The 18,858-nt window shown below is 49.6% G+C and overlaps 2 protein-coding genes across 4 annotated transcripts in view; one reads left to right on the top strand and one right to left on the bottom strand.

Moving 5' to 3' along the window:
• Positions 1-4,988, top strand: part of LOC124004021 (leucine-rich repeats and immunoglobulin-like domains protein 1) — a 48,070-nt gene extending 43,082 nt beyond the window's left edge. For all 3 annotated transcript variants that reach the window (XM_046312754.1, XM_046312755.1, XM_046312756.1), the window contains exons 15-18: positions 1,768-2,196; positions 2,311-2,442; positions 2,581-2,865; positions 3,233-4,988. In XM_046312754.1, the coding sequence (XP_046168710.1) occupies positions 1,768-2,196; positions 2,311-2,442; positions 2,581-2,865; positions 3,233-3,465 (1,079 nt within the window). In that variant the 3' untranslated portion in view covers positions 3,466-4,988. The remainder of the gene's footprint in view (positions 1-1,767; positions 2,197-2,310; positions 2,443-2,580; positions 2,866-3,232) is intronic.
• An 876-nt stretch (positions 4,989-5,864) lies between these two features.
• The window catches only part of slc25a26 (solute carrier family 25 member 26), a 77,906-nt gene continuing 64,912 nt past the window's right edge, over positions 5,865-18,858 (bottom strand). The window contains exons 9-10 of the mRNA XM_046312757.1: positions 10,913-10,986; positions 5,865-6,235 (exon numbers count right to left, since the gene is read on the bottom strand). Coding sequence (XP_046168713.1) covers positions 6,139-6,235; positions 10,913-10,986 — 171 coding nt within the window. The 3' untranslated portion in view covers positions 5,865-6,138. The remainder of the gene's footprint in view (positions 6,236-10,912; positions 10,987-18,858) is intronic.

The following is an 18,858-nucleotide window of genomic DNA, read 5'->3' as shown; positions in this document are numbered from 1 at the left end:
CTGGCAGCCTATTCCCACGCCTACTGGCAGCCTATTCCCACGCCCACTGGCAGCCTATTCCCACGCCTACTGGCAGCCTCGCCCCACGCCTACTGGCAGCCTCGCCCCACGCCTACTGGCAGCCTCGCCCCACGCCTACTGGCAGCCTCGCCCCACGCCTACTGGCAGCCTCGCCCCACGCCTACTGGCAGCCTCGCCCCACGCCTACTGGCAGCCTCGCCCCACGCCTACTGGCGGCCTATTCCCACGCCTACTGGCGGCCTATTCCCACGCCCACTGGCGGCCTATTCCCACGCCCACTGGCGGCCTCGCCCCACGCCCACTGGCGGCCTCGCCCCACGCCTACTGGCAGCCTCGCCCCACGCCTACTGGCAGCCTCGCCCCACGCTACTGGCGGCCTATTCCCACGCCCACTGGCGGCCTATTCCCACGCCCACTGGCGGCCTCGCCCCACGCCCACTGGCGGCCTCGCCCCACGCCCACTGGCGGCCTATTCCCACGCCCACTGGCGGCCTATTCCCACGCCCACTGGCGGCCTATTCCCACGCCCACTGGCGGCCTCGCCCCACGCCCACTGGCGGCCTATTCCCACGCCCACTGGCGGCCTATTCCCACGCCCACTGGCGGCCTATTCCCACGCCCACTGGCGGCCTATTCCCACGCCCACTGGCGGCCTATTCCCACGCCCACTGGCGGCCTATTCCCACGCCCACTGGCGGCCTATTCCCACGCCCACTGGCGGCCTATATCCACTCCCACTGGCGGCCTATTCCCACGCCCACTGGCGGCCTATTCCCACGCCCACTGGCGGCCTATTCCCACGCCCAGTTAGTGCATTAGTTTTAAGATAGCTAGGTGGTACCATCACATCACAGTCATATTAAGTACATTTTTCCTCAATACAGTAGATATCAGTAAAGTCAGAGCTAGTGGGGGGGGGGGTGTGAGTTCACTATTATTATTATTTCTAGAGCGCCTCCCACCAGTCTCCCCTGCCCTGTACATACATCACATTCATCTGGCCAGTTAGCATTCCTGCATACTTCCTACATAATGCCACCTAACTAACACACAGCCCTCAATGTTTGAGGATTCATGGCTTACCTTCACATGACCATAATATAGACACTAAGTCTAAAAATGAACACTTAGTAAACTGCTCTAAAGTCAGCTGTGAACTGGTGAGCCTTGGTCCTAGAATGAAATGCTTCTGGCAGCTGTGGCCTTCCTCGAAGTCAGAGGTCAGGGTAGGGGTCAGATGGGGGAAGGTAGGATAGAGGGACTTCACAGAGTGGTTTTTGTTAACCGTTCTCAACCCTCCTCAGGGTGGGAGGGAGACTGCAGGCCTCCATTCTTCTAGAGGGGCTTCTATTGAACGTGTAAGGGCTTGGTCTACAGCTATGTGAATTTGATGAGATCACATATTGTCAAGTACTGTGGATGTGTAAGGGCTTGGTCTGCTCTACCTAATGTAGTGCTTTTAGTCCAGAACAACTCCTCCCAGGGACACGAGGTAGCAACAGCCCTCAGGAGTGGCTTTGTAATGTTCAGTCATGCATGTGGAAAGAAAAGTCAGAGCTGAGGCCCAGTCTGAAGAGGTGGAGTGAGATCATGATGTTCTATATCACTCTGTGTTGAACTAAGCATAATGGACCATCACCCGTTGTCATTGTGTAGTTTGATATGAAGTGTTGAGTAGAGTTGGGATTGACCAGTCTGTTTTGGTGGGATGACTACACTTTGACCTGTGACCCCTCCTGTCTCCAGAGACACCCCACCTGGCCCAGGAGCTGGAGGACCGTAGTGTGGTGGTGGGGGAGACTGTGGTCCTGCAGTGTAAGGCGCTAGGCAGTCCCCTACCCAAAATCACCTGGCTGAGGAACGACCAGCCCTTCCGCCCCTCCGACCGACACCACTTCACCCCCGGCAACCAGCTGCTGGTCATCGGCAGCGCCGCCGTAGAGGACGCTGGGAGGTACACGTGCGTCATGTCCAACAGGCTGGGCACGGAGCGTGCCCACAGCCAGCTGAGTGTCCGCCACTCCGCCTGCGCTGCTACGCCCGGTCCCAGCACCGTCACGGTGGGCATCATCGTCATCGCTGTGGTGACTAGCATCGTGGTGACCTCTCTGGTGTGGGTGTGCATCATCTACCAGACGCGCAAGAAGAGCGAGGAGTGCAGCGTCACCAACACGGGTGAGAGGGCGCTCATGTAGTTCTACTCGTCACAGGGAATGGCTGTTCACCATCCATGTGTTGCGTTGGTGACCGTAGTTTGTTCTGATGGTGATGGTTTCTCTCCCCTCCCAGAGGAGACCAATGTGCCCCCGGACGTCCCCAGCTACCTGTCCTCCCAGGGGACCCTCTCGGAGCGCCAGGATGTGTGTGTCCGTGTGGAGGCTGGTGGTGGACCTCTGCCCAACACGCACACAGACAACACAGGTAGTGTGTTCAGTTTGATTTCCATATGAACCTCCAATACTCACCCATGACTGATCAGTGAATGTTTTCTTTACATCGCCTCTAACTGTGGAAAAGCGTGGGCGTGGTAATAATGACGTTCTCTCTTGTCTGGTCTAGGTTACGGTGAGGCTGTAGTGTGTACAGAGTGTATGGAGAATGGGAATAGCTACTCCAAGTCAGACTCAGACTACCTTCCCCAGGGACTGGGACCTGTAGGCCTGGAGTACCAACAACACCTCCACCACATGGACTACAGCGTACCCTTAGGGATGGACACAGGACCTTACACTGCCTCCCTCTGCAATGGGACCTCCAATGGAGTTAGAAGGGACGACCAGCCAACTGCGTTTCCCAGCAACCACAATGTATTGTCATCACAGAGAAACCACAACGACAGAAAAGGTAGAGTGTTCTTTCTATTCCACACTGTTGAGGACAGGATGAGGAATGGTAGAAATGATGTTATGGATGGAGCCCTGTGGATGGAGCTCTAGCTGTGTAGATCAGCCTGCCATGACAAATCACAGTGAAAGGAATTTGATGAAAAGCCGCATTGAGTTCCCGTCACTGCCTGACTCACAGGGGAGCAGGTCGGGTCTTGTCCTGGGATGCTGTACATTTTGGCACGGTCTGGGAGGAATTAGGGGTCAGAATCCGATCCTTGCTTCATAATGTCAAATTAGCCATAGGATGCAATCCATAGCCTTGAGCTCTGCACAGATAGGGGTCTTCATTGTGTGTTCTCTTCTCTCTCGGTGTTCCCTCCCAGATACCTCAGTGAACAGGACGGGACAGATGACGTTAGTGTGCTCCCTTTCCCAAGAGGAGGCCTTCCACAAGCCGGTGAAACTCTGCCCCGTAACAAGCCAATACACACTGGACACAGACTGTGAGCCAGAGTTCAGACAGACTCTCCTCTCTAATGGACATACTACCAGAGCCTTCCAGAGCCATGCACCCCCCTCAGGAGAGCCAGTGACTAGCAGGCTCTCCCCACCCTGACACTACCAGACTCACTAGCCCTGAGTTGACTTGTTCTTTGCACTGGGAACTGCTACCTCAAACAGAGAGGCCAAGATCTGATCCTGTCCCCTGTTTGGACTAACGAGGCAGGAGCAGGGAGGGGCGTCTGGAGTTTAAGGCGGCGCTTGTGTAGGTGGTGTCCCGTCTGAGCGTATCAGATGTACATACTGAAAACCTTCTCCTGGGAGGTGCCAACCAATCTTAGCTCCTAAATGTGACTTGCATTTGAAGCATGCAAATGTAGGTAATATTGTAGAGTAATGTGTGAAAGAGAGCGAGCTATACCATTGGACAATTGACTGTACATAAGAGTTTTCATGTATATTATAACTTTTACAAAGAGTATTTGAAATTATTCTGTGCATGACAAGGAACGGAGTGATGGTATTTTTTGTTGTCTTTAACAAGCCTTGTCAGCCTCTACCTACCTGCTTCAACTGCCGTGCCTTATTGCATGATCAAAGAAACCACTAACCGGACTCTTAGTATAGCAGAGATGTGAGAGCTATCGGTACACTTTGTCATACCATGGAACACTTTATTGCACTTGGAATGTTGTTTGACAAATGCAAACGCTGCCCATCATGGCCTTAAACCATAACTCATATTTACTGGTATTTTATGAAGGAAGGGCTTTGATTTGGGTACAACATGGAACAAGGGGGGTTTGGGATATAAAATGAGGTTTTGGATGTTTAAGCACTTTTGTACTCTTCATACCTAATAGGAATGTAAGAGTTCTTAGTCAGGAAACGTGTCACATTTCCATAGCGATGGAATGTCAAGGTACTGACCACCACTGCACTTCAGTTGGCTTTGGTTTAGGGACTACGTTCTCCACGGTGCCCCAGCTCCCATTTATTTTCTTTTTTCTTTTGCCCAACTAAAGGCCCAGATCCTTTGAATTCACATTTGTGATGAATGTTGGTCCAACTTTTAAAATCATTAGTCCCCCACCCCAATATGTTCAGCTATAACATGAACCTGCCATGCTGTAAAGGGAAACTCACCAGGATGCATTTTGAGACAGTTGTCACACTGTTCACACAGGGAATGGCCAGTATTTAGCCTTTGTCATAGTACCACACATCCTCGTTATGGTACTAGTACAACCTGTTTAATCATTCAGGAACTTTTGACTGGTACAAACAATCTCCATTTTATAAAACTGCTTACTGCTGGGAAAGTTGTGAAATGTACTCTTGCCAAACCTAGGAAAAATGCCCCATCTTTATGCCTGGATACACTGAATGTCAGATTAAACAGAATTACATTTTCCAAAGTATGCTATTCCTTTTCTGTAAACACTTGCTATTTGCGGTATCAAAGGCTCAAATTGTTTGACATTTTAGCATATTCTTTAGAGAACAGTAATTCTAGATAGTCAGTTGTCATATCATCCCACAGGGGTGACATGCAGTAATTTATTTCAGTAAACGGAATCCATTGTACCAATGTCAAAGTTGAAACATTAGTGTCTAATAAAATCACATTTTGTGGAATGTGTTTTTCCTTGCCTTTGTGGTTCAATGTCGTCTCAAATTTATATGGGAGCAAAGCAAAATATGACTACTTGAATTAGCAGGTTTGTCAAAGGTATCGAACTCATTCATGTTGCTTCTGTCTCTATGCAAATACATTGGAGGTTCATATCTAAAGCCAGGTTTTAATAGTAAATTATAGGCTTGGCGAATGTCCATATTGAATGAGGGACAGTGGCTGGACAGAATGTAATTCCGGATGTCAGTTAACTGACAGCCTCCAGGACAGGACTTAGCCCTCTGGTAAACCCACCTGTGTAACATTGCTCTCCCAGGCTTGAATGGTCTTCCCCCTCAACTGACATCTGAAGGACACATTGGTTTTCCAAAAACACTTGTCAATAACTCCCAATGTTATTTTCCGAGAAACATTTTGATGCTTGCTCAACACTCGATGTTCACCAATGCATTAGAGTAAAAGGTTCATCTATTCAGGATGTCCTGTTTTTAATACAAGGAAAAACCGGTCCATTAAATTGTACATGTTTTAATACTATCCCCTCGGAAGTTGACTAAAGTACATTGTCCATCCATCTGCATTAATGTGGCGACAGTTGTGACAAATCCTGCAGTAAATGAGTGTTTAATCCAGCAGAAACACAGGCCCTAGGTCTCCGGTCCCATCTAGCACTGAGATGACAGGTGGATGCAGGTGGATGAGCTCATGATGCTTCTTCTCCAATAGGCTTTCTGGTGGCTCTTCGCTGCAGGTGGTTTTGTTCACCGTGTTTCCATACTGAATAACGGAGAGCAGTAACCTTGGACGGACAAACTACTGTGAGGTGATTATTCCACCATTTAACTACCCAGCTTCAGACAATGAACTGGAGATAGTGGTGACATTGTATAAAAATATGGCTTTTAATACCGTTTCCACTCACATGGTCACACAGTGAAGAGACTCGGCTCAGAGATATGCGATCCTTGTTGTTAAAATGGAATTCACGCAGTTAAACTCAATCTGCAGCGCACTGATGAGCAGGAACGCAGACCTCTGGGTAATGCGATCAGGGATGACTCACACCAGGTGTCCCTCCTCGGGGCCAGTTCAGGCTGGGTCAGCACAGCACAGGGCCCTCTCCCACCTGCCTTCATCCCCAGGCCAGGGTCTTTATAGCAGGGTGCGTCGGACCTTCTCATAAGCACCCAGGAAGATAAAACCTCCCAGACTGATGGATGTGACTCGAGGTATACTGCCAGAAAACAGACTGAAAAGACAGACAAAATTGCATCAGGTATTATGCAAGAGTAACATTTTACTTGTTTTATTTGACTAGGTCTTGTTCCATATTTCTCTGCTAAGATGTTCTGAGGGGGATTTCATGCTATGTTAGGAAACAGGGGCCTATTAAGATGATCTAGAGTCAGTTTCAGAAACTAAGGAACAGAAAAGCTGTTTCTGAGTCAGTTTTTGAAGCTAGGAGACTGGAGAGGCTGTTCTGAAGGCAAATTTAGAAGACAGGAGACTGGGGAGGATGATTTAGAGTGAGTGTTTGAAGACAAGGGACTAGAGAGGATGTTTTAGAGTCCATTTTAGAAGATGGGAGTGGAGAGGCTGTTTTAAAGACAGCTTTAGAAGCTAGGTGACTGAAAAGCTGTTTTAGAGTCCGTTATTGAAGACAGGAGACACTGGGGAGGATGTTTGTCAGTCCATTTAGAAGCTAGGGGAGTAGAAAGTTGTTTCAAAGAAGGTTTTAGAAGTTAGGGGACTCTCCAGACTGTTGATGCTGTGGAGTTCAAGGGATGGTGACAGGCCATGAGAGTATGCCAGTCTCCCAAGGCCCTTTTCCACACAGCTGTTTTGTGGATTACTGCTGAACCCCCTGATGGGCCTCCCTGGAGCTTGATCTGTCTGCCTGACTGATGGTCAGATGACATCCCCACACGCCCCTCTGCTGTCCATTCGTGCGGCCGTCCAGCAACAGCCTCAACTGGCTCAGCTCACACACCCCGTATCAGCCCAGTCATTCCTCGCTCTCTTTTTCTCCCTCTCTCTTCTCCATTCTCTTGTACACACACTATAGCATTTACTCTCTCTCTCTCTCTCTCTCCACTCTCCCCACAGACTGGAAATATAATGGATCCTATCCAATGGAGTGTTTTGTTGCTTACTGAGAACCCCCACTCTGCCACGACGCCCCTACACTCCTCGGGTCGGTTCGTCGATCTGTCTACCCTGCCTCTGCTCTGGCCAGCAGCTCGAACTGCTCTCAGTGCCTTGGATGCTCCAGGGCTGACCTACGTAACACCACAGACCCCAGAGGCCTGGGACACCTGTGGGGGCTGTGCTGAGGTTTTATGGCCCTCCATTTAGAAATGGGGTCACAAATGGTCTAACCGCTAATACATCAATTTTGTCAACTGCAAATCTGTACAAGGTGCCAAGCACGTCAGGGATCTCTCAACTATCCCAGCCATTTACAGAACTGCACGTTTAGGAATGCTCCTAGTCGGATCGGGTGTTTTGGAGAGGCTGCGCTCGTGTGTGTGTGTGAGCGCGTGTGGGTGTGTAAATGCTTAAGCTGGAACAAATGAGCAAGGGGACATTTCTCAAAGCTTGTCATCCTGCCCTTCAGTTTGCTCTTTGCAGAGTTATCACCTTCGACTGAAATAGAAGTTAACACCCACTGTGTGTGAATCTCAACCTTTTCCATCACACGCGTTATATAATAAAAATACAGTACTTTTAGAAATGTTCATGTTGGCTGCCAGTGAAGCCAATGTTGTTTCTAACAACAAGCCAAGGAAAGCAATAGACAGAAAATAATGTCCCATTTTCAGTATCTGCCCATGTGAAAAATTGATTTGGCAATGGGTCAGCACGGTTCTTAAAGTGTTCTAAGATTCTAAATTCTCCAGACCACCTCTCCACGTGTTCTGGCTCACAACAGTGTGTCACTTCCTGTCTGGGAGAAGCCCCACCTGTGGAACAAGATGGCTGAACTTCTCCCATAAACCTCTGGGGCTCGCTGACTCACTGACATCAGCAGCCCACCAGCCACACAGATCACTCAGGCCCTGAACACTGGCCAATCACCTCACAGCCTCCTAACCGCACAGCCTAAAATACCCAGAGTCCTCAGCAGGAGAGAGAGAGCTGCTTATCACAGGCTTTGGTCTTAATCATGCTGAGAACCAGTGGTCTTAGATACACCACATGTCTTCACCTCCTTTTGATCAGGAGCACTTTTCTTCTCATTAATCATCTGCTTAATTTCATTAAATTAAATTCTACTTCCTTTAATTCACATTCTATTTAAATTATTAACCTGTGGGTTGTGGCCAATTCAAAATGAATTAAAATTCAAGAATTGAATTGGAATTAAAATGCAATTTGCAATTCAATTCAGAATTGACCCCAACCCTGGAGCAGACAGTTGGGTTCAAATTCTGAGCAGTAGATTTAGGTCATGCGAAGTGGAGTGGACTTGGTGAACTCAGGTTTACATTGTTTTGGCGTGTTTCAGCTTCATTCTGGTTGGTGTGGGGAGGTCCTGGCTGTCCATGTGTTTTGGTTAGTGTGGTGAGGAGGTGTGTAAAGTTGGTCTAACCCAGTTGAAAGGCAGGCAGGGCTCGGCAGGGCTCTGGGGCACAGCAAACAGATGGAAGCACTTTATGGCTTCACTAGACTGCAATTGGGCCTATTACCATAATTCAAGCTTTAAAGCCCCAGCCCAGGCGTAACTGCCAAGTCCTTTCCCTATGGAATCACGACACTGCTTTTCCTCTGGTTGTCCCAGAGAGACTGTGTGTATCACTATCAGGGGAAGGCATTTAGGGAACTCCATGTTGTACGGTTTATTATGCTTGCTCCTTCAGCTGTACAGAAACCCTCCCTCTGCAGCTATCTTATCAGTAAACCAAGAGTTAGAGAAGAGAAGGAAAAAAAGACCAGAAAAAGAGAGACAAAATATCGAAGAAGATGGGGAACATCAAAGAATACTCTTTCAATTAGGGGCGGCTTGTCGAAGCAGCTGGGAGGCTTAGGGTAGAGACTTTTCTACAAGGGATCCCTCTGTATGATGGCTTCATGAGCATAAGAAGAGCCATTCAATAACAAGCCCACCCCGTCCCTGGTCTTCTCTCTCACCAGTGGAGTGTGTTGAAGCCCACCCCGTCCCTGGTCTTCTCTCTCCCCAGTAGAGTGTGTTGAAGCCCACCCCGTCCCTGGTCTTCTCTCTCCCCAGTAGAGTGTGTTGAAGCCCACCCCGTTCCTGGTCTTCTCTCTCCCCAGTGGAGTGTGTTGAAGCCCACCCCGTCCCTGGTCTTCTCTCTCCCCAGTAGAGTGTGTTGAAGCCCACCCCGTTCCTGGTCTTCTCTCTCCCCAGTGGAGTGTGTTGAAGCCCACTCCGTCCCTGGTCTTCACTCTCCCCAGTAGAGTGTGTTGAAGCCCACCCCGTCCCTGGTCTTCTCTCTCCCCAGCGGAGTGTGTTGAAGCCCACCCCGTCCCTGGTCTTCACTCTCCCCAGTAGAGTGTGTTGAAGCCCACCCCGTCCCTGGTCTTCACTCTCCCCAGTAGCGTGTGTTGAAGCCCACCCCGTCCCTGGTCTTCACTCTCCCCAGTAGAGTGTGTGGTCCCTGGTCTTCACTCTCCCCAGTAGAGTGTGTTGAAGCCCACCCCGTCCCTGGTCTTCACTCTCCCCAGTAGAGTGTGTTGAAGCCCACCCCGTCCCTGGTCTTCTCTCTTCCCAGTAGAGTATGTTGAAGCCCACCCCGTCCCTGGTCTTCACTCTTCCCAGTAGAGTGTGTTGAAGCCCACCCCGTCCCTGGTCTTCTCTCTTCCCAGTAGAGTGTGTTGAAGCCCACCCCATCCCTGGTCTTCTCTCTTCCCAGTAGAGTGTGTTGAAGCCCACCCCGTCCCTGGTCTTCACTCTCCCCAGTAGAGTGTGTTGAAGCCCACCCCGTCCCTGGTCTTCTCTCTCCCCAGCGGAGTGTGTTGAAGCCCACCCCGTCCCTGGTCTTCACTCTCCCCAGTAGAGTGTGTCGAAGCCCACCCCGTCCCTGGTCTTCTCTCTCCCCAGTAGAGTGTGTTGAAGCCCACCCCGTCCCTGGTCTTCACTCTCCCCAGTAGAGTGTGTTGAAGCCCACCCCGTCCCTGGTCTTCTCTCTCCCCAGTAGAGTGTGTTGAAGCCCACCCCGTCCCTGGTCTTCACTCTCCCCAGTAGAGTGAGATTAACGAACTACCCCGGGGTTATTAAACAGCCAGTTAATGTTGAATCAGAACCTCTTCCCAACAGAATTGCACTCTCTGATTAGATTCCATTACTGCAACCTACTCAAACAATCTCTGATAGTGCCCGAGAGACTGTTTTTGGCACCACCCCAAACCAAATCTGCTATTAACATCAGGGCCTGTATATCTTAACTAAATGATGGCTGCTCATACACACCAGACTATTATTCACAGGGCTGTTTGGTTTAGGGCTGGCAGGCCATCATTCCCTCCTGACCTGGCCTTTTCATTAGGAGATGTCATAAACACATCACACATTCAGCTCCACACATAAACCTTACCGTTGGCCCTACTAATGTCTTAATCAATAGGACTATTCAGAAAAGTTATGTCTCTTGGAAAGCTCTTAATTCTCATTTTTCAGGTTTCTGTGCTGAATGTATGTCCCCTGACTAGTGTTCCTACCAGCAGGCAAACCTGATTATGCAAAGAACTGTATGACTTTAAATCAGATAATGCAAAGTCCCAAAAAATGTACAGGCTAAGAGAAATGGTTTAAGATTTTTTTTAAACATAGTCTTTCAACAATAGAAAGGGGAAGGGGATACCTAGTCAGAGACACTTGTTGAAATGTGTACATAGGTACAGAAGGCTACCCCAGCCTAGTCCTCAGGTTCCCCCAGAACAGCAGCGTGTGATGGGCCATACTTACCCCGTCAAGCCCCTAGTCTTCCACACATCTAACAGCACCAGTGGGATGTTTCCACTCGCTGTACTAGTCCCAGCCTAAGAGAGAGAGAGAACAAATAAGAGACGTGACGATAGATGGATGGTCTCCTCCACTTCCTGCCACTTGGACAGACACCCTGTTGAGTCTTCCTCTCCCATCCTACCTCCTCCCACTTCTCCCCTCACAGACATCGGTGGCAACACAGGTGACATCCATAACAATCCACCACCCACACTCCACCTGTTGCAGTTTTATGCCAGAGGTCTTGATTGGGGGGAGTGGGCTCAGGATTGGGGAGAGTGGGAGAAGTACTTAAGCGTGAGGGGGGAGGGTCTAGCATGGCAAGAGGAATGGGAGGGTGATTAAAGAGAGGAGGGGAAGTGAAGGGTGGGGTGCGGGGTTAGCATAACTGCGGCCTGGGCTGTAAATCACCCTGTGTATTTTTGTGTGCCCAGCAGTATTTGTATTTGTATTTATTATGGATCCCCATTAGCTGCTGCCAAACAGCAGCTACTCTTCCTGGGGTCCAGCAAAATTAAGGCAGTTTATACAAGTTTAAAAACATTACAGGCCCCTACTCCACCACTACCACATATCTACAGTACTAAATCCATGTGTATGTATAGTGTGTGTCTGTGACAATGTTTGTGTTGCTTCACAGTCCACACTGTTCCATAAGGTGTTTTTTAATCTCTTTTTTAAATCTAATTTTACTGCTTGCGTCAGTTACTTGATGTGGAATAGAGTTCCATGTAGTCATGGCTCTATGTAGTACTGTGAGCCTCCCATAGTCTGTTCTGGACTTGGGGACTGTGAAGAGACATCGTGGCATGTCTTATGGGGTATGAATGGGTGTCCGAGCTGTGTGCCAGTAGTTTAGACAGACAGCTCTGTGCATTCTACCTCTCATAAATAAAAGTAGTGATGAAGTCAACCTCTCCTCCACTTTCAGCCAGGAGAGATTGACATGCATATTATTAATATTAGCTCTCTGTGTACATCCAAGGACCAGCCGTGCTGCCCTGTTCTGAGCAAATTGCAATTTTCCTAAGTCCTTTTTTGTGGCACCTGACCATACGACTGATCAGTAGTCAAGGTGCGACAAAACTAGGGCCTGTAGGACCTGCCTTGTTGATAGTGTTGTTAAGAAGGCAAACCATCGCTTTATAATAGACAGACTTCTCCCCATCTTTGCTACTACTGCATCAATATGTTTTGACCATGACAGTTTACAATCTAGTGTTACTCCAAGCAGTTTAATCATCTCAACTTGCTCAATTTCCACATTATTTATTGCAAGATTTAGTTGAGGTTTAGGGTTTAGTGAGTGTTTTGTTCCAAATACAATGCTTTTAGTTTCAGGAATATTTTGGGCTAACTTATTCCTTGCCACCCACTCTGAAACTAACTGCAGCTCTTCATAGAGTGTTGTAGTCATTTCAGTCACTGCAGTAGCTGACGTGTATAGTGTTGAGTCATCCGCATACATAGACACTCTGGCTTTACTCAAAGTCAGTGGCATGTTGTTAGTAAAAATGGCTGATTGCTGATTATAACTGGCTTATATTGGATAGGCTTCCATTAAAGAACACCCAAAGTGTTCTGTTAAACAAATCATTCTTCATCCAGATTATAGCAGGGGGTGTGAAGACATAACACATACGTTCTTCCAGCAGCAGACTGATCAATAATGTCAAAAGCTAACTAATGTCAGAAGTCTAACAAGACAGCCCCCACAATCATTTTATCATCAATTTCTCTCAGCCAATTATCAGTCATTATTGTGTAAGTGCTGTGCTTGTTGAGTGTCCTTCCCTATAAGCATGCTGAAATTCTGTTGTCAATTTGTTTACTGTGAAATAGCATTGTATCTGGTCAAACACATTTTTTTCCAGAAGGTTACTAAGGGTTTGCAACAGTCTGATTGGTTGGTTATTTGAGCCAGTAAAGGGGGCTTTACTATTCTTGGGTAGCGGAATGACTTTAGCTTCCCTCCAAGCTTGAGGGCACACACTTTCTAGTATGCTTCAATTGAAGATGTGGCAAATAGGAGTGGCAATATCGTCTGCTATTATCCTCAGTAAGTTTCCATCTAGATTGTCAGACCCAGGTGGCTTGTCATTGTTGATAGACAACAATCATTATTTCACCTCTTCCACACTGACTTTACGGAATTCAAAAGTACAATACTTGTCTTTCATAATTTGGTCCGATATACTTGGATGTGTAGTGTCAGTGTTTGTTGTTGGCATGTCATCCCTAAGTTTGCTTATCTTGCCAATGAAAAAGTAATTAAAGTAGTTTGCAATCTCAGTGGGCTTTGTGAAGAATGAGTCATCTGATTCAATGAATGAAGGAGCTGGCAAAATGTCATTTAAGTTGCCCATAAGCTTTTTACTATCATTCTTTATATAATTTACCTTTATTTCATAGTGTAGTTTCTTTTTATTTAGTTTAGTCACATGATTTCTTTATTTGCAGTATGTTCGCCAATCAGTTGGGCTGCCAGACTTAATTGGCATACATCTTGTCTCATCCCTCTCAACCATACAATTTTTCAATTCCTTATCAATTCAAGGGGATTTAACAGTTTTCACAGTAATTTTCTTAATGGGTGTGTGCTTATTAGTAACTGGAATAAATAGTTTCAGAAATGCGTCAAGTGCAGCATCTGGTTGCTCCTCATTACACACCACAGACCAGCAAATATTCTTTACATCAACATATGAATCACAATAAAACGTTGTGTATTACCTCTTATACACTATATTAGGCCCAGCCTTTTGAACTTTGGTTTTCCTAGATATGGCTATTATATTATGATCACTACATCCTATGGATTTTGATACTGCTTTAAAGCAAATATCTGCATTATTAGTAAATGTGTGTTCAATTTTTCCTGAGTGGGCAGCTTGATGAAGCCAGTTAATATTTAAACCCAGAAAATATACAGTTGAAAGTTTATACAGTCGGAAGTTTACATACACTTAGGTTGGAGTCATCAAAACTCGTTTTTCAACCACTCCACAAATTTCTTGATAAACTATAGTTTTGGCAAGTCGGTTAGGACATCTACTTTGTGCATGACACAAATAATTCTTCCAACAAATGTTTACAGACAGATTATTTCACTTATAATTCACTGTGTCACAATTCCAGTTGGTCAGAAGTTTACATACACTTAGTTGACCGTGCCTTTAAACAGCTTGCAAAATTCCAGAAAATTATGTCATGGCTTTAGAAGCTTCTGATAGGCTAATTGACATCATTTGAGTCCGTTGGAGGTGTACCTGTGGATGTATGTCAAGGCCTACCTTCAAACTCAGTGCCTCTTTGCTTGACATCATGGGGAAATCAAAAGAAATCAGCCAAGACCTCAGAAAATAAATTGTAGGCCTTCATCCATGGGAGCAATTTCCAAACGCCTGAATGTACCATGTTCATCTGTACAAACAATAGTACGCAAGTATAAACACCATGGGACCACGCAGCCGTCATAGCCGCTCAAGAAGGAGATGCGTTCTGTCTCCTAGAGATGAACGTACTTTGGTGCAAAAGTGCAAATCAATCCCAGAACAACAGCAAAGGACCTTGTGAAGATGCTGGAGGAAACAGGTACAAAAGTATCTATATCCAAAGTAAAATGAGTCCTATATCGACATAACCTGAAAGGCAGCTCAGCAAGGAAGAAGCCACTGCTCCAAAACCGCCATAAAAAAAGCCAGACTACCGTTTGCAAATGCACATGGGGACAAAGATCGTACTTTTTAGACAAATGTCCTCTGGTCTGATGAAACAAAAATAGAACTGTTTGGCCATAATGATGATATGTTTGGAGGAAAAAGGGGGAGGCTTGGAAGCCGAAGAATGCCAACAGTGAAGCACAGGGGTGGCAGCATCATGTTGTGGGGGTGCTTTGCTGCAGCAGGGACTGGTGCACTTCACAAAATAGATGCCATCATGAGGGAGGGAAATGAGCTTGGTCGCAAATGGGTTTTTCCAAATGGACAATGACCCCAAGCATACTTCCAAAGTTGTGTCAAAATGGCTTAAGGAAAACAAAGTCCAGGTATTGGAGTGGCCATTACAAAGCCCTGACCTCAATCTTATAGAAAATTTGTGGGAAGAACTGAAAAAGTGTGTGCAAGCAAGGAGGCCTACAAACCGGACTCAGTTACACCAGCTCTGTCAGAAGGAATGGGACAAAATTCACCCAACTTATTGTGGGAAGCTCGTGGAAGGATAGCCTGAAATTTTTGACCCAAGTTAAGCAATTTAAAGGCAATTCTACCAAATACTAATTGAGTGTATATAAACTTCTGATCGCTGGGAATGTGATGAAATAAATAAAAGCTGAAATAAATTATTCTCTCTACTATTATTCTGACATTTCACATTCTTAAAATAAAGTGGAGATCCTAACTGACCTAAAACAGATAATTTGTACTAGTATTAAATGTCAGGAGTTGTGAAAAACTGAGTTTAAATGTATTTGGCGAAGGTGTATGTACACTTCCCACTTCAACTGTACACTATCAAGCATTTCACACATATTATCCAGATACTGACTGTTAGCACTTGCTGGTCTATAGCAGCTTCACACAAGAATGGGCTGTAGGTGAGGCAGATGAACCTGTAGCCATATTACTTCAACAGTATTTAACATTAGATTGTCTCGAAGCTTTACAGGAATGTGGTTCTGAATATAGACAGCAACACCACCTCCGTTGGCATTTCTGTCTTTTTGGTAGATGTTATAACCATGTATTGCTACCACTGTATCATCAAAGGTATTATCTAAGTGAGTTTCAGAGGTAGTCAGAATATGAAGGTCATCTGTCACAAGCAAGTTATTGACTTCATGGACCTTGTGACTTTGGACCCTTATTATTGGTGAAATCACAGGGGAATCCTGTTGATTCCAACATCTGAATTCTCCCGTTTCTGTTGGAGGGGCTGAGAAACCTCTTTCTTCTTCACTTGTCCCACAAGTAGTATTTTTCCTCAGCGATAGAGAGGAGGATTGGAGAATCTCTCTGTCCAAAATACACACAGACCACAAGCAACTTAGAACAGGCCTACGCTGACATGCACACTCTCTCTATTTGGCTCACTACATTTTTCTGACATATATCCCCTCATTATATCTGTCACTTGGTGTATCTGGGCACCTGTTGTACTGTAGCAGTGGGGTTCAATGGTGAGTATGTAATGTCTCTCTCTCTCTCTTCTGTTATTCCCCCTCTCCCCTCCTCAATTTCCCTAAACCTTGTAGTAGATGTAGGCAGTTTGATCAGTAAGTTAGTCTGGGTGATGGGGGGACCTATTATAGCAGTTGCAAAGGCAGGGACGTGCCATGCTCAGACTGGGGTGCATGGTAAGAGTCCTGTTCTGTGTTTTTCTAGGTCCTGCTGGCCACTGAGGAACAGTCCGAGCAGTCTCTCTGAGTCAGCAGACCCACCGCTGTCCCAGCCAGCAGACAGACCCCTGTCCCAGCCAGCAGACCCACCCCTGTCCCAGCCAGCAGACCCACCCCTGTCCCAGCCAGCAGACTCACTTCTGTCCCAGCCAGCAGACCCACCCCTGTCCCAGCCAGCAGACCCACCCCTGTCCCAGCCAGCAGACCCACCCCTGTCCCAGCCAGCAGACCCACCCCTGTCCCAGCCAGCAGACCCACCCCTGTCCCAGCCAGCAGACCCACCCCTGTCCCAGCCAGCAGACCCACCCCTGTCCCAGCCAGCAGACCCACCCCTGTCCCAGCCAGCAGACCCACCCCTGTCCCAGCCAGCAGACCCACCCCTGTCCCAGCCAGCAGACCCACCCCTGTCCCAGCCAGCAGACCCACCCCTGTCCCAGCCAGCAGACCCACCCCTGTCCCAGCCAGCAGACCTAACCCTGTCCCAGCCAGCAGACCCACCCCTGTCCCAGCCAGCAGACCCACCCCTGTCCCAGCCAGCAGACCCACCCCTGTCCCAGCCAGCAGACCCACCCCTGTCCCAGCCAGCAGACCCACCCCTGTCCCAGCCAGCAGACCCACCCCTGTCCCAGCCAGCAGACCCACCCCTGTCCCAGCCAGCAGACCCACCCCTGTCCCAGCCAGCAGACCCACCCCTGTCCCAGCCAGCAGACCCACCCCGTGTCCCAGCCAGCAGACCCACCCGTGTCCCAGCCAGCAGACCCACCTCTGTCCCAGCCAGCAGACCCACCTCTGTCCCAGCCAGCAGACCCACCTCTGTCCCAGCCAGCAGAACGACCCCTGTCCCAGCCAGCAGACCGACCCCTGTCCCAGCCAGCAGACCCACCTCTGTCCCAGCCAGCAGACCCACCCCTGTCCCAGCCAGCAGACGCACCCCTGTCCCAGCCAGCAGACCCACCCCTGTCCCAGCCAGCAGACCCACCTCTGTCCCAGCCAGCAGACCCACCTCTGTCCCAGCCAGCAGACCCACCTCTGTCCCAGCCAGCAGACCCACCTCTGTCCCAGCCAGCAGACCCACCTCTGTCCCAGCCAGCAGACCCACCTCTGTCCCAGCCAGCAGACCCACCTCTGTCCCAGCCAGCAGACCCACCTCTGTCCCAGCCAGCAGACCCACCCTGTCCCAGCCAGCAGACGCACCCCTGTCCCAGCCAGCAGACCCACCTCTGTCCCAGCCAGCAGACCCACCCCTGTCCCAGCCAGCAGACCCACCTCTGTCCCAGCCAGCAGACCCACCCCTGTCCCAGCCAGCAGACCCACCCCTGTCCCAGCCAGCAGACCCACCCTGTCCCAGCCAGCAGACCCACCTCTGTCCCAGCCAGCAGACCCACCTCTGTCCCAGCCAGCAGACCCACCCCTGTCCCAGCCAGCAGACCCACCCCTGTCCCAGCCAGCAGACCCACCCCTGTCCCAGCCAGCAGACCCACCCCTGTCCCAGCCAGCAGACCCACCCCTGTCCCAGCCAGCAGACCCACCCCTGTCCCAGCCAGCAGACCCTCCCCTGTCCCAGCCAGCAGACCCACCCCTGTCACAGCCAGCAGACCCACCCCTGTCCCAGCCAGCAGACCCACCCGTGTCCCAGCCAGCAGACCCACCTCTGTCCCAGCCAGCAGACCCACCTCTGTCCCAGCCAGCAGACCCACCTCTGTCCCAGCCAGCAGACCCACCTCTGTCTCAGCCAGCAGACCCACCCCTGTCCCAGCCAGCAGACCCACCTCTGTCCCAGCCAGCAGACCCACCCCTGTCTCAGCCAGCAGACCCACCCCTGTCCCAGCCAGCAGACCCACCTCTGTCCCAGCCAGCAGACCCACCCCTGTCCCAGCCAGCAGACGCACCCCTGTCCCAGCCAGCAGACCCACCCCTGTCCCAGCCAGCAGACCCACCTCTGTCCCAGCCAGCAGACCCACCTCTGTCCCAGCCAGCAGACCCACCCCTGTCCCAGCCAGCAGACCCACCCCTGTCCCAGCCAGCAGACCCACCTCTGTCCCAGCCAGCAGACCCACCTCTGTCCCAGCCAGCAGACCCACCTCTGTCCCAGCCAGCAGACCCACCTCTGTCTCAGCCAGCAGACCCACCCCTGTCCCAGCCAGCAGACCCACCTCTGTCCCAGCCAGCAGACCCACCCCTGTCTCAGCCAGCAGACCCACCCCTGTCCCAGCCAGCAGACCCACCTCTGTCCCAGCCAGCAGACCCACCCCTGTCCCAGCCAGCAGACGCACCCCTGTCCCAGCCAGCAGACCCACCCCTGTCCCAGCCAGCAGACCCACCTCTGTCCCAGCCAGCAGACCCACCCCTGTCCCAGCCAGCAGACGCACCCCTGTCCCAGCCAGCAGACCCACCTCTGTCCCAGCCAGCAGACCCACCCCTGTCTCAGTCAGCAGACCCACCTCTGGCTGGGACAGGGGTGGGTCTGCTGGCTGACCAGCTAATATTATGTCAATTTAAATCACAAGTG

Source organism: Oncorhynchus gorbuscha, linkage group LG18 (assembly GCF_021184085.1).
Source record: "Oncorhynchus gorbuscha isolate QuinsamMale2020 ecotype Even-year linkage group LG18, OgorEven_v1.0, whole genome shotgun sequence".
Lineage (NCBI taxonomy): Eukaryota > Metazoa > Chordata > Actinopteri > Salmoniformes > Salmonidae > Oncorhynchus > Oncorhynchus gorbuscha.
Note: the sequence above shows the minus strand (reverse complement) of the source record. Positions and strands in the feature narration are given on the sequence as shown.